The sequence below is a fragment of the Salvelinus fontinalis genome, chromosome 19, assembly GCF_029448725.1.
Source record: "Salvelinus fontinalis isolate EN_2023a chromosome 19, ASM2944872v1, whole genome shotgun sequence".
NCBI lineage: Eukaryota > Metazoa > Chordata > Actinopteri > Salmoniformes > Salmonidae > Salvelinus > Salvelinus fontinalis.
Window position 1 is genome coordinate 10921504 of NC_074683.1, and position 24074 is coordinate 10945577.

General features: G+C 41.3%; 1 protein-coding gene across 5 annotated transcripts in view; it reads left to right on the plus strand.

The window, feature by feature from the left end:
* Positions 1-24074, plus strand: part of LOC129816351 (kalirin-like) — a 288411-nt gene that overhangs the window by 206337 nt on the left and 58000 nt on the right. For all 5 annotated transcript variants that reach the window (XM_055870746.1, XM_055870747.1, XM_055870748.1 and 2 more), the window contains one exon: positions 8904-9150. In XM_055870746.1, the coding sequence (XP_055726721.1) occupies positions 8904-9150 (247 nt within the window). The remainder of the gene's footprint in view (positions 1-8903; positions 9151-24074) is intronic.

Below are 24074 nucleotides of genomic sequence, written 5' to 3' on the forward strand. Positions count from 1 at the left end.
TGCAATTTTAAATCATACCAAATGAATTAGTTGAATCTATTGATTTAATGTTTAGCTTGATCTGGATTTTTAAGCTTGTAATTCTACTGTCTGAATCACACGAGAGTCCAAACTGTACATTACAGGTATGTATAGCTTCTCCACATATTCACCATAATAGAGAAAATGTAGATCTCGCCACATAGGCATATCATTCATGGGAATCATATTGGAGTCACATGAAATGTGTTAATGTGGCTAACATCAGATGGCTGTAATGTTATGCCGGCGCGCTGAGAAGAAGCACATTGCTGTGTTGAAAGGGAGTTCCCTCCCTCATGTCCCAGTAGTAGAGCAGATTAATGGTTAAACTGTGAGGGCTGGCTGGGCCAGTCGACAAAGGAAGCAGGCCATTAAAACTGCCTCAATGAGACAGTACTTACTGACTCACTGTGCAGTTCTGAACATAGAATTATGGATATTGGCAGCCTAGCAACATGACCCATCCATCTTGGTCAGGAAAAGTTAAATTCTAGAAATGGATCAAAATGTTGAATTATAGGATATGTTTGGCTCTGGCTAAAGACATGGTTGCAGTAGATTAACCCTATAGTGGCTTGTCTTGTCTACTGTTTCACAGAGTGTATGTGCAGACCTAGGTTCAAATACTTAAAAAAATCATTTCAAATACTGTATCTGTGCTTGATTAAGCTTGCCTGTTGCAATGGAACCGATCGAAAAGTTCCTAGTGTAAACCCTGCACACCTGGCACTCCAGGCAGGGTAAAGCAAACGCTCCAGATTTCAAATAGCATTTTAACCCAGGTCTGTGTTCATATAGTCTGACTAAGAGAATGAGGATTGAGGCTGTGTTGAGATGAGTATGCAGCAGACGGGTATGTCTTTATGACTGAAACACAAGGAAGGCTCGGCTGGCATTCAAAATGAGTTCATACTATGGCCCGCGAGTGATTTTATTTGGCCCCCCAAGTTTACTGAGAAAAAATTGACTGTCAAACAGGGATAAACATCTAGATTCAGCCGCAGGCCATTTATTTATTTTTTGTATTTTTTACCCCGTTTTCGTGATATCAAATTGGTAGTTTCAGTCTTATCCCATCGCTGCAACTTCCATACGGACTCGGGAGAGGCGAAGGTCGAGAGCCATGCGTCGTCTGAAAAACACGACCCTGCCAAGCTGCTTGACACACTGCTCGCTTAACCCGGAAGCCAGCCGCACCAATGTGTCGGAGGAAACACCGTCCAACTGGCGACCATGTCAGCGTGCATGCCCCCCGGCCTGCCACAGGAGTCGCTAGAGCGCGATGGGACAAGGACATCCCTGCCGCCCAAACCCTCCACTAACTCGGCAAATTGGGGCCAATTGTGCGACCCCTCATGGGTCTCCCGGACGCTGCCGGCTGCGACACAGCCCGGGATCGAACCAGGATCTGTAGTGACGCCACTAGCAATGCGATGCAGTGCCTTAGACCGCTGCGCCACTCGGGAAGCCCCACCGCATGCCGATTTTTGACGGCGTGGATGGTCGGGGGACCAGAACAACTAAGCCCAAAAAGAGATTGTATTTTAAAATAACAATAATTTCATGCCTTGAAAATAACAATCACAAATGTCTATATTTTGTGGGAATACTTGGGAACAGTAAACTGGGTGATTTGACAGTATTTTTATAACTTCCCAGAATGCACTAGGCGGCCCATTGATTACTCATGGGCAACGTACACAATGGGCGTTGATAAGATTCCAATGGAGTTTCCCCATCTTCTCAAAAGTATCTCTTGTTGAATCTACAAATCACACCACATATTTTACTTTCTGATTTGATCCTATGGGTTCACTCGCAATGACTCGCACCCATTATGCCATCATTGACTTAAATGCGTACGCCCGTTCTATTCTATTCTATTTCTTCAATTCCATGACCGTCACAGCCCTACTCAACACTACTAAAAAAGCCTTGTTCACTCCAGCAGTGCTGAGTATCGCATTTACCCCCCCCCCCCAAATGTATATTCTTTCAACTCTAATTGTCTTAAGTTCCAATTCAGTTCAGTTTGAATATATTTAGTCTGTCAATTGTACATCATTTGTAGGCTTATGTGTTACATTTGTTCTTCATGGACTCCCAGCCTTGCTTCTGAATCATAATAAAAATGTATCAAAACACCCACGAGGAAAAGCAATCTCCATCACACAGACTGTGGCCGGTGGCCATCCTAACCAGGGTTGTATTCATGAGGCAACAAATGGAAGAAAATGGAATAGGGAAGGACTACCTGAACTTGTCCAATACGAAACCCTCCGTTGCAAAACGTTTTGTGGTGGTGTGTCCTAATGAATAGGACCCTGAGTGAGCATTATTTGACGTGTGTACCTTGGGAGAGGCTCGACCTCATCTCTGGCTGTCCTGGAGATCTCTTAGCAACGGGCCCTGTCTCCAACCCTGGTGGAGGTGACCTGAGACCTGATACCGTGCAGATGGTGTCGAGGGGAGATGATGGGGCTGCGTCCCAAATGGCATCCTATTCCCTACACAGGGGGGCTCTGGTCAAAAGTAGTGCGCTATATAGGGAATAGGGTGCCATTTGGGACAATGGCCGAGATGAGACGACGCCGGCCACATCTGCTGCTTGCTGCAGCTTAGACCCAACAGCTGCTGACATTTCATGGACAAAACTGTGCTGGGGGACAGAGGGCTCATGTCATGTCAGCTCCATTGTATCGTAAAGCCTCCATCCATGTCCCAAATGACACCCTATTCAGTGCACTACTGTTAACCAGTTCCCTTAGGAAATAGGGTGCTATTTGCATTCAGAAGACCTTGATTTACTTAACTTTTAGTACTCATTGTCAAAACGTTGCACATGGAACATGGAGATGTTCAGTATTGCTGTTATGATTATTAATTGTGAATGTTTGCACTGATTCTTATCATACTATAGAGAAGTTGCTTGGCTTGCAATGACCTCCCTTTGAACAATATTGCAGAATAGTCACTGGCACAGTAGTTGATTATCACAGCTTGACTTGAGGAGTGTTTATCATTCATTCAGCTAATTAACAAATGAAAAATGGACGTCACTCGCATTGCTGTGATCATTTGGTGGGTTATAATTGTTTATGTTTCTCCTCTGTCTTCACCCAAACTTCTATGCCTAGGAGACATAATTCAAAACGTTGCAGCTCCTTTTAATATTAAGGCCCTATGATGACGAAACGTTAGTCTTGGATAGGTTCCGCCACAGCCTTGGAAACTCAGACACTTTACAATTTCCTGTTCCCCTTAGTCGGCACGGCTCTGACATCCACGCTATTCAGACCCAGACTGGATTCTCTCTCTCTCACACTCACTCACGCACTCGCTGTCTCTCTTACTCACGCACTCACTCACTCACTCACTCACTCACTCACTCACTCACTCACAAAACTCACTCACTCACTCACTCACTCACTCACTCACTCACTCACTCACTCACTCACTCACTCACTCACTGTCTCCTTCTGCATCTCAACACACTGAGACAAATGTTGTCCTCAGTGGGTTATTTATGGAGATTTGAAGACATTTGAAGAGTCCTGTATTTATGCTTTTGACTTGGGTCTCAATGTTTTGGGCTTTTCCAAATGGGGTAATGTCTCAAACAAAAGTTGGTTTTATTTGCCATAAAATGAAGTGGAGTTTAAATATAATGCTTTAACACCTACTCCGTGGACCCGTCTCAAATGGCACCCTAATTCCCTACTTTTGACCAGAGCTGTATGGGCCCTGGTCAAAAGTAGTGCATGAAATAGGGAATATGGTGCCATGTGGGACTCAGCCCTTGTTTTTTGTGACTCTTGAAAACAGAGGGCACACCCTTATTGTTTTGGAAGATTCGTCACTGACACCCACACGATTCTACCACAGTGTGTTATCCCTGGCTCATAACACGTCGCTATTTTTCCAGGTGGCTTTGCTGGAGAGGTTAAAATAGGAACTTTTTAGACCCAATTAAGGGATCTTATTGTTGGATGCCGTCATGAAATGTTTGTTTTTATTTAGTCTCTTTTACAATGGCCATGAAACAGTCTCCCTCAATGTGTTTCACATGAATCTGGCCTTGTGTCCTTTAATGTATGCATACTGTGATCCCCCTTAACTGTCCAGCTCCAATCATATTTTATTACGGTCACGACGATAATTAGGCTGAGTTACTGTTAGTTGTTATTCTACTAATTGGACAGAATTAATCATGTGGAGGTCTGTTGTGCTGCTCGCCAGTATAAAACCAACTGATGGTACAAAGCCCACCACAAAACAATTATGGGATGTATTAACGAACAAGTATTTATCCCTATAGTAACGAGGGATACTTCTGCAGGCTGTTTGTTTTTGTAGAATTTTCAATGTAAGACACCACTTAATGAGAGGTCAGTTCACTGACGTTCCGTTGGCTTTGGAACACAGGGAGGTTGTTGTTTGATTTAGGAAAGAGAGTGAAAGACAGATCCTGCAGCTAGCTGTCTCCTATAAAATACGTTGAGAGAATCTTATAGGCATTATTCACATGTTGTGAAACACTGATCTTGGGTCAGTTCGTATTTCCCCCACTAATGCTTAAGGTTAGGATTGGGGGAGAGGACGCTGATCCTAGATCTGTACCCAGGGGAAACTTCAGGCTGGATCCTGTAAGGACAGACACTGAGGTGGTGCTGTGGCCTGCATGGCCTGCCTGCCTGCTGAGAGTAAACATACATGACATCATGCTGGAGTATTAAGTGAAATACAGGTAGACAGGAAGAGGAGAGGCCCAGGCTGTCTGAGCCCCACTTGCACTCATGGATTTTACAGCTGGGACCAGATGGCCAACCATGCTCCTCGCAGAGTTACCTCTGACCAGATGGCCAACCATGTACATTGCAGAGTTACCTCTGACAAGATGGCCATCCAGGAGTTACCTCAGAGTTACCTCTGACCAGATGGCCAACCATGTACTTTGCAGCGTTACCTCTGACCAGATGGTCAAGCGTGCACCTCGCAGAGTTACCTCTGCTCTCAGGGCCAATGGAGCAGGGGTAAAGTAGGCCGGTCAGGTACAGCGTCCCGGTAAAACGTGAGCCTATCACAGTAATTAAAACAAAATGCAAAGAAAACTATAGGCAATTGCACCATTGTTTAACATTAGCCTGCTGCAGGTCAGCTGCATGAAAATGATTGACTTGACTTGACACTCCAAATTGCATTGTGGTTCAACCAGAACACAAACATTTTGCCAAGTCGGATGTAAGTGGCCGAGAACAAGATGCGCGCGTACAGTAGTGGACATATCAATTCAGGCTACAAGTGTAGTGGGCCTAATGAGAATCGCCGAAATGTCTTTAAGAGTTTAGGTTTCTGTAACCGATGTCTCTTTCCATTCATCAAATTGCGGGTGCACAGTGCACTGTTTGAATGCTGTAATTATTTTGTGAGTGGACGAACATGCGCGGGTAGCCAACAGGAGCGCTTTTTGAAGTGATTGTTTGACAATCAGATGAAAACATCAAGACTGGTTGTGTTTATGCCACGTTAAAATGTAATACATGATCAAAGTTCCGCGGCAAATCTTTACTGGGCCGACAGAGATCATATAAAATGAATAGGGATTCTATATCTATATATATGAGACCCATAAAAAATGTAGTAGGTCTCGTAGTGGTAAGAAATAAAATCTACTTTCACCCCTGGGGAGTAGGGTGAAGTTTCCCCTAGATGTTGATCTTTGGTCAGTTTTGCATTTCCCAACTAATGGTTAAGGTTAGAAACGGATCCTAGATCTCTACCTATGGTCAACTTTAACCCAGAGCTTTCTGTTGACTCTGTGAACTTTGTCCCATTATGCACTGGGTGTGAACTGTTATGATGGTAGCGTTCGGACATGACTCATGCCTCTTATCAATGCTGTGGGCATATTAGTCAGCCTGTTGAGCTGAGAGGTGTGTATTAGATTCTGCAGTCAGGCAGATATACCATTGAACTCTTTGGGCCGGTTTCCCGGACACAAATGAAGCTTCTTCCTGGACTCTAAAACCCTATGTCAATAAAGAATTTCCATTGAGCATGGCAATGTTTATATATTTTTTTTATAGACAATGCAATAGACTTAAGTGTTTTGCCCTTGAAAACAGTCTTTGTTTGCCATGTCCATGTAACTTAACTGGGGCTCACAGTGACAATTCTAATAATAGTGAGCTCTTTAATGAAGGACGTGTTTTTGCTCAGTGATCCTCAGTGGTCAGAAATGGGAATATGGAAATGGGGGGGGGGGGGGGGGGGGGGGCAATGTAGCGAGTGATGCATAGCCTGATGATGCTTCCAGAAAACTGTGGGTGGTCTGTCTTGATATACAGTGAGTTCCGAAAGTATTGGGACAATTACACATTTGTATTGTTTTGGCTCTGTACTCCAGCACTTTGTATTTGAAATGATACGAAGGCAGACTGTCAGCTATAGTTTGAAGGTATTTTCATCCTTATCAGGTTAACCGTTTAGAAATTACACCACTTTTTGGTCATATTCCCCCCCCCCCCCCCCCCCCATTTTAGGGGACCAAAAGTATTGGGACAAATTCACTTGGGTATGAAAGTAGTAAAAGGTTTAGTATTTGGTCCGTCTATCTTTCTCATTCACATTATTCACGATTCATTCAGGATTATCCATAATAATGGTAGTATCCACATTAATGTAGAAGAGTCTAGAATCTATTTTTATTTACATAAATAAAAATAACACTATTTTCCATTCATTTATTTTGGGCACAAAATAATCTGAAACACAACCAAAATGAACAGAATATGCATCCAACAAGTTTGTCGAGTCACAAGTTTGATGTAGTCATTGTGTGCTATGAATATGGGACCAGAGTAGAGCGTCTGAGCAGAGTAGAGCGTCTGAGCAGATGAGGAAGTGTTGAGTTGACTGTAAGTGACAGCCTGAGGATTGATCCTATCCTATTTTCATTTCCCAAGGTGCAAGGTGGGAGATTTACTGACTTCCAATTGGCTCCTAGCTTGATGATGATTGTGAAACCAGAGATAATCTTCCTCAGCCAGAGAACATTAATAATCATAGAGGACGAGGGATTTCCTCATAACTGGGAGCCTGCAGTCATTTATGACTCTCATCGATCAAACTGGTATAGTGCTACAACCGTTTCCTCATGTAGAGTTCCCATAGGTTTGCGTCCCAAATGGCACCCTATTCCCTATATAGTGCACTACTTTTGACCCAGACCTCTATGGGCCCTGGTCAAACGGGGTCGCTATTTTTGAGACTCAGCCATAATCACCAGACGACTATGAGATATAGTCTATATGCGTCCGTTTATTACCAGACTTCACTAACATAGTCATAGTCATATAATACCATCCAGTTGAGTCATTTAGTGGGTGTAAATATGAGCAGGTTGAATCTTGCCTTGAAGGCTGATCTGAGCGATTTCCACTAGATGTGCCAGCTGCAAAGTAAAAAATGACTATATTGTAAACATTTATGAAAACAAAAATGAGCTTTTTGGTCTTAAATTAAGGTTAGGTTTAGGCATTAGGGTTAGATTTAAAGTCTGATTTTAAGACTTTGTGGCTGTGCCAGTTAGTGATCACTCTGCAGAGCTGCCTCCAGAACAAAATTTGTGACTAACACGGCTAACCTGCTAAATATGAAGACGTGACTTCTCTTTCTAGAAACAAAGCTGATCTCTGATACTGATAATGAGTTCACGATGAGGTCAACTGTGTTGAACTGATACATTCTCCTACATATTTAGTTGGACAGAGAAGCTAAAATATTTAATTTGGCGCTATACTCCAGCATTTTGGATTTGAGATCAAATGTTTTATGAGGTGACAGTACAGAATGTCACCTTTTATTTGAGGTTATTATTATACTTATCTGTTTTACCGTTTTATCGTTGAAATTAAACCACTTTATGTATCTAGTCCCCCCACTTGAAGGTATAAGTATTTGGACAAATTCACTTATAGTGTATATTGTCAAAGGTTTAGTATTTGGTCCCATATTTCTAATATTAAATGACTACATCAAGCTTGTGACTCTACACATTTGTTGGATGCATTTTCAATTTGTTTTGGTTGTGTTTCTGCTATGTTGTGCCCAATATAAATGAATGGTAAATAATGTATTGTATCATTTTGGAGTCACTTTTATTGTAAATAAGAATAGAATATGTTTCTGAACACTTCATTATAGTGGATGCTATCATGATTGCGGATAATCATTAATGAAGTGTGAATAATGATGAGTTAGAAAGTTATAGGATTAAATATCATAGCCATAAAAAATGCTGTTGTTGGTAATGGTGAGAGGTTAGCTGTTTGGGGGGGGGGCATGATCTTTGTGCATCTAACTTTCTCACTCATCATTATTCACGATTCATTCATAATTATCTGTGATGATTATCATAAGCTGTCCCACATGGCACCCTATTCCCTGGAAAGCTTACAGCTCAGGTTCCAGTGTAGGTCAAGCAGGTAGCCTAGTGTTTAAAGTGTTGGGCCAGTAACCGTAAGGTTGCTGGATCAGATCCCCGAGCTGACAAGGTGACAAAGGAAGATCTGTTGTTCTGCCCCTGAACAAGGCAGTTAAACCACTGTTCACCGGTAGGCCGTCATTGTAAATAAGAATTAGTTCTTAACTGACTTGCCTAGTTAAATAAAAATTGTAAAAAGCCCTGTGTGGTTATGACAGGGAAGTGTATTCAGATATTAGTTTAATGGAGTGCTATGGGCATATGCATAAAAACAAGCTGAGCTGTGAGCTCTTTCCTTTTCTCTGCCATGATAATAGTATTATTTGTGCGAAAGACCCGCCTTGTTTTAAAGACTATATAACTCACTGTTCTCTCTCTCTCTCTCTCTCTCTCTCAGCTCTCCGGGGGCTGTGAGTTGACGGTGGTGCTGCAGGACTTCACAGCAGGTTGTTCCAGCGAGCTCAGCCTCCAGACGGGTCAGACGGTGGAGTTGCTGGAGAGGCCCAGTGACCGCCCCGGCTGGTGTCTGGTGCGGACCACCGACCGTAGCCCCCCTCAGGAGGGCCTGGTGCCCAGCTCGGTCCTCTGTATCTCCCACTCCCGCAGCAGCGTGGAGATGGAGTGCTTCTTCCCCACAGGGAAAGGTAAGGGCATCAACCATTATACTGTTGAATAAAGGACAGATATACTAGTAGATCTTTATAGAATGAAGGTGATATTTGGTCAACAAAAACAAGAAGGACCAATGGACTGTTTGTAAAAGTACAACGCATTTAATGTGATGGCATGTTCAATAGAACGAAATCTTACGATTGTCTTGGTCCTCCTTGTTTAAAAAAAAAAAAGTGTTACTGTTGTTTTATTTGGCAGCATGGTAATGTCACTTCTTTGTATCTCTAATTCAATGTCAGAGCTGTGGAAAGATTTGATATGAATATACCCGCAGCAAATGTTTACCGTTGTTTCACCTGCTACAGGCACTGCAGGATTTTTACGAACTTGGAAGCATTTTGTTTCCAGACAACTCAACATGTCTTAGTCCTACCTGTAGAGGGAGGTGTTGGTTGTCACTAGGATTCGAGGCAGGTTGGTCATTTGACAGCTAGGGGAACATTTTGCCCCTGAAGAACACTTTACATTTTACCTCGGTACAATATCCGTCTCCACTTACATCACAGGTTTTAGGTATAATGATGGCAATTCTCTCAAAAGGTTTTCACTTCAACGTGCTGCTCACACTCTGTGATAGTAGCTAATGCCTCCCTGCTTTCCAGGACAAACGTAAAAGCGGTTCAGTTACGACTTTCATGGAGGCTCTCTCTAGCGTGGTCTAATGTTGTGTATATGGAATTGTAATTAGATTTTGCTGTAGTGTTGAAAGGTGGTAGTTTTGACACTTGTCCTGTAACTTTAATTTACGTACCGGTATCCATTGTTCTAATGAAACTTTAGTGTTAAATAGAGAGAGCATACCACAGAAGTGTATAGAGTTGAACTTAGGGGTCACAATGTGTCACATTTAGCCCAACAATGAGCACCATTATGCTCTTTCGAACACAGCCCATCCATAGCAACTTAACAAATGAGCACAGTGGTTGACGTAGGGATTTCTTCTAGTTATAAAATTATATTTGTCACATGCTTCATAAACAACAGGTGTAAGTGAAATGCTTACTTGCGGGTCCTTTTCCAACAATGCAGAGTTAAAGATCTAGAAGTTGCCCTAATGCCGATGGAGTCTGCTTTTTTTTACATTTGTAACAGAGCCGGTGTGTTTTCTAGGAGTCCATGTTGTGAAATGACTGGCTATTGTTAGCCGCCTCAGTGGGTATCTGACGAACCTCTTGTTATTGTCCATAGGACATTCCTTTGTCTCCTGTCCCAAATTTCCTTTGTTTTGTTGATTTGGACCTAAAACATCCCTTGTTCCTATTGTGAGATGCTGTGGACACCCTTGCTTCCTGTGCTTCCTTAGAACTACAGGGGGAAAGGACGGTTGTGAAAAGTGAGTTTATGGTAGTGTTGGTTGATTGAGTAGCACAGTGATACCACAACGCTTAAGATAATAAAGTTTGCAGAGCACCGTTAGGTCCTTCATATCCATTACATCCAAGTTAGTCATTTTGCATGTACAGTGCCTTCAGAAAGTATTCACACCCCTTGACATTTTCCACATTTTGTTGCGTTACAGCCTGAATTCAAAATGGATTAAACCTATTTATTTTCAAACCCAGCTGCACACAATACCCCATAATTTTGGTAATTTGGTATTTTATTAGGATCCCCATTAGCTGTTGCAAAAGCAGCAGCTACTCTTCCTGGGGTTGACATGAAACATGACATAATACAAAACATTAATAGACAAGAACAGCTCAAGGACAGAACTACATCAAACATTTTTTAAAGGCACACGTAGCCTACATATCAATACATACACACAAACTATCTAGGTCAAATAGGGGAGAGGCGTTGTGCCGTGAGGTGTTGCTTTATCTGTTTTTTGAAACCAGGTTTGCTGTTCATTTGAGCAATATGAGATGGAACGGAGTTCCATGCAATAATGGCTTTATATAATACTGTAGGTTTTCTTGAATTTGTTCTGGATTTGGGGACTGTGAAAAGACCCCTGGTGGCATGTCTGGTGGGATAAGTGTGTGTGTCAGAGCTGTGTGTAAATTGACTATGCAAACAATTTGGGATTTTCAACACATTAATGTTTCTTATAAAAAATAAGTGATGCAGTCAGTCTCTCCTCAACTCTTAGCCAAGAGAGACTGGCATGCATAGTATTTATATCAGGCCTCTGATTACAATGAAAAGCAAGACATGCCGCTCTGTTCTAAGCCAACTGCAGCTTAACTAGGTCTTTCCTTGCAGCACTCGACCACACGACTGGACAATAATCAAGATACGACAAAACTAGAGCCTGCAGGACTTGCATTTTGGAGTGTGGTGTCAAAAAAGCAGAGCATCTCTTTATTACATACCTCTCCCCATCTTTACAACTATTGAATCTATATGTATTGACCATGACAGTTTACAATCTAAGGTAACACCAAGTAATTGATCTAGAACTTAGGGAAGGATATGTACCAAATACAATGCTCTTAGTTTTAGAGATGTTCAGGACCAGATTATTACTGGCCACCCATTCCAAAACAGACTGCAACTCTTTGTTAAGTGTTTCAGTGACTTCATAGCTGTGGTTGCTGATGCGTATATGGTTGAATCATCAGCATACATGGACACACATGCTTTGTTTAATGCTGGTGGCAGGTCATTGGTAAAAATAGAAAAGAGTAGAGGGCCTAGAAAGCTGCCCTGCGGTACACCACACTTTACATGTTTGACAATAGAGAAGCTTCCATTAAAGAAAACCTTTTGAGTTCTATTAGAGGTTGAAAAGCCATAACATACAGTTGAAGTCGGAAGTTTACATATACCTTAGACAAATATTTAAACTCAGTTTTTCACAATTCCTGACATTTAATCCAAGTAAAAATTCTCTGTCTTAGGTTAGTTAGGATCACCACTTTATTTTAAGAATGTGAAATGTCAGAATAATAGTAGAGAGTATGATTTATTTCTGCTTTTATTTCTTTCATCACATTCCCAGTGGGTCAGAAGTTTACATACACTCAATTAGTATTTGGTAGCATTGCCTTTAAATTGTTTAACTTGGGTCAAATGTTTCGGGTAGCCTCCCACAAGCTTCCCACAATAAGTTGGGTGAATTGTGGCCCATTCCTCCTGACAGAGCTGGTGTAACTGAGTCAGGTTTGTAGGCCTCCTTGCTCGCACACACTTTTTCAGTTCTGCCCACACATTTTCTATAGGTTTGAGGTCAGGGCTTTGTGATGGCCACTCCAATACCTTGACTTTGTTGTCCTTAAGCCATTTTGCCACAATTTTGGAAGTATGCTTGGGGTCATTGTCCATTTGGTAGACCCATTTGCGACCAAGCTTTAACTTCTTATGGCTGAAGGGGCAGTATTGAGTAGCTTGGATGAAAGGTGCACAGAGGTGCCCAGAGTAAACGGCCTGCTCCTATGTCATAGTTGCTAATATATGCATATTATTATTAGTATTGGATAGAAAACACTCTGAAGTTTCTAAAACTGTTTGACTTATGTCTGTGAGTATAACAGAACTCATATGGCAGGCAAAAACCTGAGAAGTTCCACTTCCTGTTTGGATATTTTATGGGGGTGCCAGATTTTCAACCAAGCTTTCATTGAAAATACAGAGAGATATGGATGGTTTCCTTCCTACGGCTTCCACTAGATGTCAACAGTCAATAGAACTTTGTCTGATGACTCTAATGTGAAGGGGGGCCGAAGGAGACAGGAATGAGTAATCACTCCCATGAGGTGCCCACGCATTGAACTGGCGCGTTCACGTGAGAGTGAGCTCCGTTCCATCGGTCAATTGAATTCGATGTAATTCTCCGGTTGGAACGTTATTCAAGATGTATGTTAACAACATTCTAAAGATTGATTCAGTACATCGTTTGACATGTTTCTACTGACTGTAACAGAACTTTTGGACATTTCGTCACGTTATAGTGGACACGCTTTGAGACTTTGGTTAGGGCGTTTGGTAAACAATTAGAAAGTAGCTAATTGGATATAAATAACGGACATTATCGAACAAATCAAGCATTTATTGTGGACCTGGGATTCCTAGGACTGCATTCTGATGAAGTTCATCAAAGGTAAGGAAACATTTATCATGTATTTTCTGGTTTCTGTTGAGTCCAACATGGCGGCTAATTTGGCTATTGTTCTGAGCTCCGTCTCAGATTATTGCATGGTTTATTTTTCCGTAAAGTTTTTTGAAATATGACACAGCAGTTGCATTAAGGAGAGGTATATCTATAATTCCATGTGTATAACTTGTATTATCATCTACATTTATGATGAGTATTTCTGTTGAAACGATGTGGCTATGCAAAATCGCTTGATGTTTTTGCAACTAGTGAATCTAACGCGCCAATGTAAACTCAGATTTTTTTTATATAAATACGAACTTTATCAAACAAAACATGCATGTATTGTGTAACATGAAGCCCTATGAGTGTCATCTGATGAAGATAATCAAAGGTTAGTGATTAATTTTATCTCTATTTCTGGTTTTTGTGAAAGCTATCTTTCGCTGGAAAAATGGCTGTGCTTATTGTGGTTTTGTGGTGACCTAACATAATCGTTTGTAGTGCTATCGCTGAAAAGCATATTTGAAATCGGACACTTTGGTGGGATTAACAACAAGATTACCTTTAAAATTATATAAGACACATGAATGTCTGAGGAATTTTAATTATGAGATTTCTGTTGTTTGAATTTGGCGCCCTGCACTATCACTGGCTGTTGTCATATCGATCCCGGTAGCGGGATTGCAGCCATAAGAAGTTTTAACTTCCTGACTGATGTCTTGAGATTTTTCTTCAATATATCCACATAATTTTCCTTCCTCATGATGCCATTTATTTTGTGAAGTCCACCAGTCCCTCCTGCAGCAAAGCACCCCCACAACATGATGCTGCCACCCCTGTGCTTCACGGGTTGGGATGGTGTTCTTCGGCTTGCAAGCCTCCCCCTTTTTCCTCCAAACATAACGATGGTCATTATTGCCAAACAGTTCTATTTTTGTTTCATCAGACCAGAGGATATTTCTCCAAAAAGTACAATCTTTGTCCCCATGTGCAGTTGCAAACCATAGTTTGGCTTTTTTATGGCGGTTTTGGAGCAGTGGCTTCTTCCTTGCTGAGCGGCCTTTCAGGTTATGTCAAAATAGGACTAGTTTTAGTGTGGATATAGATACTTTTGTACCTGTTTCCTCCAGCATCTTCACACGGTCACTTTTCGCACCAAAGTACGTTCATCTCTAGGAGACAGAACGCGTCTCCTTCCTGAGCGGTATCACGGCTACGTGGTCCCATGGTGTTTATACTTGCGTACTATTGTTTGTACAGATGGACGTGGTACCTTTAGGCGTTTGGAAATTGTTCCAAAGGATGAACCAGACTTGTGGACGTCCCCAATTTTTTTCTGAGGTCTTGGCTGATTTCTTTTGATTTTCCCATGATGTCAAGCAAAGAGGCACTGAGTTTGAAGCTAGGCCTTGAAATACATCCACAGGTACACCTCCAATTGACTCAAATGATGTCAATTAGCCTGTCAGAAGCTTCTAAAGCCATGACCTAATTTTCTGAAATTTTCCAAGCTGTTTAAAGGCACAGTGAACTTAGTGTATGTTAACTTCTGACCAAGTGGAATTGTGATACATTGATGTATAAGTGAAATAATCTGTCTGTAAACAATTGTTGAAAAAATGACTTGTGTCATGCACAAAGTAGATGTCCTAACCGACTTGCCAAAGCTATACTTTGTTAACAAGAAATTTGTGGAGTGGTTGAAAAACGAGTTCTAATGACTCCAACCTAAGTGATATAAACTTCCAACTTCAACTGTATATTTTTTCAACATCATGTTATGGTCAATAGTATCAAAGGCTGCACTGAAATCTAACTGTACAGCTCCCACTGTAAAGCTCCCACGCTTCTTATTATCAATTTCTTTCCACCGATCATTAGTAATTTGTGTTAGTGCAGTACATGTTGAGTTATCTTCTCTATATGCATGCTGAAAGTCTGTTAATTTGTTTACAGAGAAATAGCATTGTATTTGGTCAAACACCATTTTTCCTAACAGTTTGCAAAGAGCTAGCAGCAAGCTGATAGGTCTGCTGTTAGAATCAGTAAAGGCTGCTTCACCACTCTTGGGTAGTGGAATGATTTTGGCTTCCCTCCAGGCCTGAGGACAAACACTTTTCTCTAGGCTCAGATTAAAGATATGACAGATAGGAGTTGCTATAGAGTCAGCTACCATCCTCAGTAGCTTTCCATCTGTTGTCAATGCTCACTTTTTGGCTCACTTTTTGTTGTTGGCATTCCCTGCCTAAGTTTGCCCACTTTGCCAATGAAGTAATCATTAAAATAATTGGCAACATCAAATGGTTGTGTGACGAATAAGCCATCTGATTCGATGAAAGATGGAGTTCAATTTGTCTTTCTGCCCTTCATTTTCCAACCATTCCTTATATCATTGATCTTAGCTTCATAATACAGTTTCTTGTTCTTTTTGTTGAGTTTAGTCACATAATTTCTCAATTTGCAGTAAGTCATCCAGTCATATTAGCCACTTCTTTTGCCCCATCTCTTTCAACCATACAGTTTTTCAATTCCTCATCAATCAATGGAGCCTTAACAGTTCTAACAGTCAGTTTCTTAAGAGGTGCATGTTTATCAATAATCATAAATTCATCAGGTGCTGCATCTGGATGCTCCTTATTAATCACATCCGACCAACAAATATGTTTAACATCATGCACATAATATTTTGTATGATCTCTTATACACTATTTTAGGCCCAGCTTTTGGAACTTTGGCTTTCCTGGATGTATCCACTATGTTGTGATCACTGCATCCAAAGTTCTACAGTATTAGTATAAATGTGGATGATCTTGTTCCTGTTGTGTTTGTAAACACCCTGTTAGGTTAATAACCAGAACCAGATTACAGGCACTGGTTATAGTGAAAAGCTTTCTCTTGAGTGGACAGCTTGATGAAAACCAGTCAATATTCAGGACCCCAAGAAAGTAGACCTCTCTGTTTACGTCACATATACTATCAAGCATTTCAAACTTATTATTTAGATACTGACTGTTAGCACTTGGTGGCCTATAGCAACACCCCACAAGAAAAGGCTTTAGATGTGCACCTGCAACCACAACAGTTAAATAACACTTGACATAAGATCTTCTATAGGCATTACAGGGATATGGCTCTGAATATATACAGCAACACCTCCCCCATAAGCATTTGTACAACTGACTTTCCCTTTCTGTCTCTTCTATAGATGTTATATCCTTGTATTGCTACTACTGTATCATCAAAGTGAGTCTCAGAAATGGCTTATATATAAATGTTATCTGATGTTAGCAAGTTAATGATTTCATGAACCTTATTTCTAAGGCTACATATATTAATATGGGCTATTTTCAGCCCTTTCCTGGGTAGCTTATCAGAGATAGACATAATATGGAAAAGAGCACACAAAGCAAGAGAAAACAATATACATTCAGCAGTCCATTAATCAATTGGTGTGTGTGCGCTCTGCAGGGTTGAAGCTACGAACCCATAGGCTTGGCTCTCTCATCCCTTCCAGGCTTCTGGGAGGGAGGGAGGGTGGACAATGAGCCTGTCATAGCGGATGTAAGCAATATCCACCCCAAAGTGAAAACATGTTTTTAGAAAATGTTGCACATTTATTTAAAATTAAATACAGAAATATCTAATTTACATACAGTAAATACAGAAAGTTTTCAGACCCCTTGACTTTTTCCACATTTTGTTATGTTTACAGCCTTAATCTAAAATTGTTTTTTTTTTAAATCCCTCATTAATGTCCACATAATAATGACAAATGACAAAGAATGACAAGAAAAAACAGGTTTTTAGAAATGTTTGCAAAAAAAAAATCACATTTCCATAAGTATTCAGACCCTTTACTCAATACTTTGTTGAAGCACCTTTGGCAGCGATTGCAGCTTTGAGTCCTCTTGGGTATGACGCTACGCGCTTGGCACACCTGTCTTTGGGGAGTTTCTCCCATTCTTCTCTGCAGATCCTCTCAGGTTGGATGGGGAGCGTCGCTGCACTGCTATTTTCAGATTTCTCCAGAGATGTTCGATCGGGTTCGAGTCCGGGCAATGGCTGGGGCACTCAAGGACATTAAGACTTGTCCCAAAGCCACTCCTGCATTGTCTTGGCTGTGTGCTTGGTGTCGTTGTCTGAAGTCCTGAGCGCTCTGGAGCAGATTTTAATCAAGAATCTCTCAGTACTTTGCGCCGTTCATCTTTCCCTCGATCCTGACTAGTCTCCCAGTCCCTGTTGGAGAAAAACATCTCCACGGCATGATGCTGCCACCACCATGCTTCACCATAGGGATGGTGCCAGGTTTCCTCCAGACGTGACGCTTGGCATTCAGGCCAAAGCGTTCAATCTTGGTTTCATCAGACCAGAGAATCTAGTACCTCATGGTCTGAGAGTCTTTAGGGGCCTTTTGGCAAACTCCAAGTGGGCTGTCATGTGCCTTTTACTGAGGAGTGGCTTCCATCTGGCTACTCTATCATAAAAGCCTGATTGGTGGAGTGCTGCAGAGATGGTTGTTCTTCTGGAAGGTTCTCCCATCTCCACAAAGGAACGCTGGAACTCTGTTACAGTGACCATCGGGTTCTTGGTTACCACCACTTTGTTCTTGGGGACCTTTCAATGCTGCAGACATTTTGGTACCCTTCCCCAGATCTGTGCCTCGACACAATCGTGTCTTGGAGCTCTACGGCGGTTCCTTCGACCTCATGGCTTTGTTTTTGCTCTGACATGCACGGTCAACTGTGGGACCTTATATAGACAGGTGTGTGCCTTTCCAAATCATGTCCAATCAACTGAATTTACCACAGGTGGACTCCAATCAAGTTGAAGAATCATCTCAAGGATGATCAATGGGAACAGGATGCACCTGAGCTCAATTTTTAGTCTCATAGCAAAGGGTCTGAGTACTTATATAAATAAGGTATTTCTGCTTTTTAAAATATACATTTGCTAAAAAATCGAACCCTTTTCGCTTTGTCATTATGAGGTATTGTGTGTAGATTGATGATTCAAAATGCACTGTAAGATTTCAGACCCCTGAGTCAATATTTTGTAGAAGCACCTTTGGCTGCGATTACAGCTTTGAGTTTGCGCTGTTCTGTGAATGGAGTATTACACAGCGTTGTATGAGATCTTCAGTTGCTTGGCAATTTCTCACATGGAATAGCCTTCATTTCTCAGAACAAGAATAGACTGACTTGTTTTAGAATAGTTATTTGTTTCTGGCCATTTTGAGCCTGTAATTGAACCCATAAATGATGATGCCCCAGATACTCAACATGTCTAAAGAAGGCCAGTTTTATTGCTTCTTTAATCAGAACAAAAGTTTTCAGCTGTGCTAACATAATTGCAAAAGGGTTTTCTAATGATCAATTAGCCTTTTAAAATAATCAACTTGGATTAGGAAACACAACGTGCCATTGGAACACAGGAGTGATGGTTGCTGATAATGGACCCTTGTAAGCCTATGTAGATATTCCATTAAAAATCTGCCATTACAATAGTCATTTACAACATTAACAATGTCTACACTGTATTTCTGATCAATTCAATGTTATTTTAATAATGGACAAAAAATGTGCTTTTCTTTCAAAAACATGGGCATTTCTAAGTGACCCCAAACTTTTGAACGGTAGTGTATGTCTGGTTTGAACTTCTTCACCACAATAAGGAAATTCCCATTATTGTGGCCTCGTAGATACAGTACGTTGTTTTTCTCACACTCACACATATTCTCTTTAATTTTCTCTGAAACATTCTCACATTTACAATAGACCATGCTTCTTCTGCCCATGGTATTTCTCTGACAAGATAAGTTTCCCATGGGTTTGCGACATACTGAACATTCTTTGATGAAAACAAATAATCTCTCATCACAACCTCACACAACCCTCATGTAGCTATCTATGGCCGTACAAAGTTCAAGGAAGTAAGCAAAATCATGGTGGTGGTGGTTTTTGTCGTGTCACCAGTGCATGTCATTAATGATCATGTAACTCAGACATTCTCGTCATATTTTCAGGGAAGAATTATCTTAACCCTAATAATGTATTAATATTTTATCCAAATTCTTTGGTTGTTAGTGACAGTTGCTGAGCGCTAGAGTTAGAATTAGTTATGTACTCTATTTAGAGTAAGTGTGAGTTAGTTAGATTAAGGTAAATTAACTGAAGGCCACTGAAGCGAGGCGTCCTGTCTCTGTGTATGTATGGTAGGTTGCTCGCCATGTTCTGTTCAATAAGACACACATTAACTCTCGTTTGTTTCAGGGATCAACTCATTTGCCTATCCACTGCATACTGCTGGCTAAGACTTTCCTCAGAGAAGAGCTGGCCTTGTTTTTCCATGGCAGCATGCAAAACTAAGACCTGTAGTATGGTTACAGCTATACAATATGGAAATTTGCACAGCAAGAAGAAAATACTCCGGTGTGAAATGGATAATGTAGAGATGTGGTTTTAAGGGCAGATATTTCCGGAGGAGGGGTTCAGGTACCTAAGTGTTGATATTTATTTACCGTGTTCAATAGCGATAGCCGGCAAAGATATCCACAAGACAAACGGGTAGACGACAGACTTACTTCTCAAATAAAATAAACTGCAATAAGCCTGAAACAGACTTACCCTGTAGCTATGACAGGTTGGGGGTGTGCTTGGCTCAAGCAGCCTCCCCATTTGATTTCTAAAGCAGAACTGAATTGCTCTCCAAAACGAGCCCATATACAGTTTAAGAAAGTACACTTCCTGGAACATACCAATATGTATGTCAACATCAAACGGATCTGACTAGTACAAATGTAACTGGCTTTCTCATAATTACCACATGACATATATTCTGTCTAAAACCCGAATTGACCACTTCCATGTACACTTTAAATTAAGCACACGTTAAACAACATTAATCATGAATGGTTACACGAATGGAACTGGCAAATGGCAGAAACCCAGTAACGTACTGTATAGCGGTGCACGAATGCATGCGCACCCCTGACGCACAACCCGCATGACAGGGACAGACACATGGAGCTCTGACAACGCGGGAAGTATGAACAAAGGAAAGCATTAACAGAATAAAATAAACAGACTTTCTAGCTTGTGGCTGGTACGATTATTCTGTGCACTGAAACAACCTTTCACTGTTGAGTAGGCTGGAGATGGGTAATGTGCCACATTTTTTGGAACAGATTATACAAAACTTCCTCTACATACGTACAATGTTCCTACCGAACTGTGCATGAACTATAAACTGGAGCTTACTGCAAAGGTGCAAAATAATAACTTAATCATGTGCAGTATAATGCTTCTAGAAAGGAATGGCAAAATGCATAGAAATAGAAAACGCTTTTTAAATATAATGGTAGATTAGACAGTGATTAGACTGTGTGTGTTCGTCACACACACCTCACCTTATGAAAAGGCAATGCCGGCAAAATAAATGCCGTAGGGGCACGGTCATGGTCCACATTTCAGAAACTGGTCATTCACTGGGTAGCAAAGTAGAGGGTCCATGGGTGCCTGACTTTGTCTGAAAGTGAGGGGGCAAAAGTTTTCTGGGGGGGGGGGGTTGAAGCGCTGTCACCATTATTAAATTATTTTATGAACTTGTCTCAGCAGCATACATATTTGATGCAAAGAGGGTAGAAATTGCTTATTTGGTCGATATTACTTGCCAAGCAGACAGACCCAGCGCCAGTATAAAATGACTAAGAGGACAGTTGAAATCAGTGAGGGAGCCAAAAAATGTGGGGTTCTTGCATTGGAATTAAATTGAATTGTGATTAAGTAAAAAATAAGTAATTTTGCCATTCCAATTAACCCTAGGTTTTTGCTGAAAATGACGCCACTGGCTATAACACCAAGATTTTGATCAAAACCAACCAACTTGATTGTTTCTTCTTGTATCTTCTTGTAAGATCGCCCTGAAATGCCAGTTGGATTAGTTGTGCTTTCCTTGGGTGTAGCATGCTTCTTCTGTGCTGACTGAACACGTTTGTCAAAGTGGAAAATGAGCTCTTGCCAGCTGCCTATCATTAACAAGTATTGACACCTCAGTTCCCATAGCACTTCAAACTTGTTTTTCTTTCCACAGTGCAGTGCATTTCAAATGCTACTTGCTTGATGCGTGCCTAGCGAATCCATTGGTTCTATCAATAGCATGCTTCCAGTTAAAATACCCACCTTGGGTGAAGGCCTTTTCTGCATTAGGATTCTAGGCTAACCTGGGCTGGCTCCTCTGTTCTAAGATCGTCAGGAACAGTCGGAGGTGGGGGGGGCTGTGGAGTCATTATCGTGGCGGCGCTTGTGAAAGAGGGGTATGTTCTGCACGCGTAGCTTGCTGGAGCTAGGCAGCATCATCGCTGCTGGGCTTGGCGGCATCCTCAGTGCTTTGATTTTAATATCCATCGTAGCAGTGGCAGATTAGCTGGTTGGAGCTATATAGGCTAATAACACTAATGCCTTTTGCAGCTAGCAGAGAAGCTAACTAAACTCTAGTGATGGGGCTGAGGCAGAGTTGAGTGAAGCAGCTTCAACTGTAAATTGAAGCAGCTTCATACTTATAAATCAAAATCAATTATTACAGGCTGAGGCGTTTCACATTATTCATGTAGCATACCACAGATGAGCAGTGTTCTTTTCAGCTTTTTATGGAAACCCAAGGGAGTCATAGCCTACCTAACCGCCCAGTGGCTTTCAATAGCCCCCCTACACACAAACACGCTCTGTCCGTGGTGCTGATACAGCGCAGTGGCGATACAGATTTCGTGGCAACCTGTCACTCAATCATTGCAACTTTTTGGGCTATTTTTATATAGGGACATTAACCTGTCTAGGATCAGCGTGCCGCTAGCGGCACTCCCCCCCCCCCCCCCCCCCCCCCCCACTGAAAAACCAGTGCCGCGAAATTCCAAAAAAATATTTTTTTTAAACTTTCACACATTAACTTCTTGAGAATACAGGGGGTGCTGTTTTCACATTAGCATAATTGCCTCTACAGATTAAACTGCCTCTTATTCAATTATTGCTGTTACTATATGCATATAACCATATACCATTGGATAGAAAACAAGCTATGGTTTCTAAATCCGTTTCAATTTTGTCTCTGAGTGAAACACAGGTCATTTGACAGCACTTTCCCTGAGCCAGAAGAAGATTGCAAGATGTGTATGCTCGCTTCAACGCTCTGCCTATATATGGTCACGCCACCTATGACCCGAAACACACTTCCTTAGTCTTCCTCTGGGTGTCAGGAAGACGTCAGAGGAGAAATTTTTTGTTTATCTTGTACTGACGTGAAATAAGACCTATTTCTTTAGCGTGACCGACAACTTCCGGTTTTCTGAAATGCGCGTTTTAGAGGTTCAATTGTCTTTTGTTATGCTGACGTTACGGATGAAAACTATCTCCGTCTCGAAGTTTGTTTGATACATGTGACCATATCATCTTAAAACCTCTACAGAGTACCTAACCCGGATCCGGGAGCACCCCCCACCCCCCCCCACACTGATTAGCATCGCTAGCATAGCGTCACAATTAAATAGTAGCATCTAAATATCATTAAATCACAAGTCCAAGACACCCAATGAAAGACACAGATCTTGTGAATAAAACCACCATTTCAGATTTTTTAAATGTTTTACAGGGAAGACACAATATGTAAATCTATTAGCTAAACACGTTAGCAAAAGACACCATTTTCTTACTCCAACAGTTTCTTACTCCATCAGGTGCTATCACCAATTCGGCTAAACTAAGATATTGATAGCCACTAACCAACAAACAAATTCATAAGATGACAGTCTGATAACATATTTATGGTATAGCATAGTTTTTTTTTTTTAAATGTGCATTTTTCAGGTATAAATCACAGTTCTACATTGCAGCTGCAATCTGATATAGTGCTGATGCAGCTAGAACAATTACAGAGACCAACGTTATATAACTAATTACTTGTCTTAAAACATTTCAGAAAAAATACACAGCGTACAGATATTGAAAGCCCAACATCTGGTGAATCCAAACAATATTTCAGATTTATTAAATGTTTTATAGCGAAAACAAAATGTAGCGCTAATTTAGCATAGCCACGCCAGCCAGAACCAGCTGGGCGCGCCCGACCAGTTCACATGCACGACAGATATATGAAATAACATCGTAAATTGGGTCTTACTATTGCTGATCTTTCATCAGAATGTTGATCAAGGTGTCCTTAGTCCTGATGAGTCGTTCAATCCATTCACAATGGCAACTTTTCCTCTTCATTTAGCCTGGGTACTGGTCGACTGGCACGGTCCCTGTCCAAAGTTAAAAAACTCACAGAACGGAACACGGCAAAACTCCCGAAAAAATTCAAATAATCTGATTAAACTATATTGAAAAAACATACATTAACCTGTTGGGGATGGGGGCGCTGTTGAGACTATTTATGCTAATTGGGTAATTTTTGAAACGGCTTCCCACAAAATCCTTGATCGTACAATATGCATATTATTATTATTATTGGATAGAAAACAGTCTATAGTTTCTATAGGAGTTGAAATTTTGTCTCTAAGTGGAACAGAGCCCATTCTACAGCAATTTCCCTGACATGGAGTCAGATTTCAGAAATGTTGGCCACTGTTCTGAAGTCAGTTAAAAGGGCACTGTTATTGCTATGACTATACGGACACTGCTTACGTCTTCCCCTGGATGCCTTTACGTGATGACGATTCCAATGGGGTCGATTGCGCGTTCACAGGCACTACAAATGAAAAAACCCTGTAGCTAGCAAGTCTTTTCTTGGTGCGTAACGCGCGTGGAGGACACCGACCGCTCCTGTTCCAAGCGTTAGTTTAGCCTGTTATATTTCTCCGGTCATCTT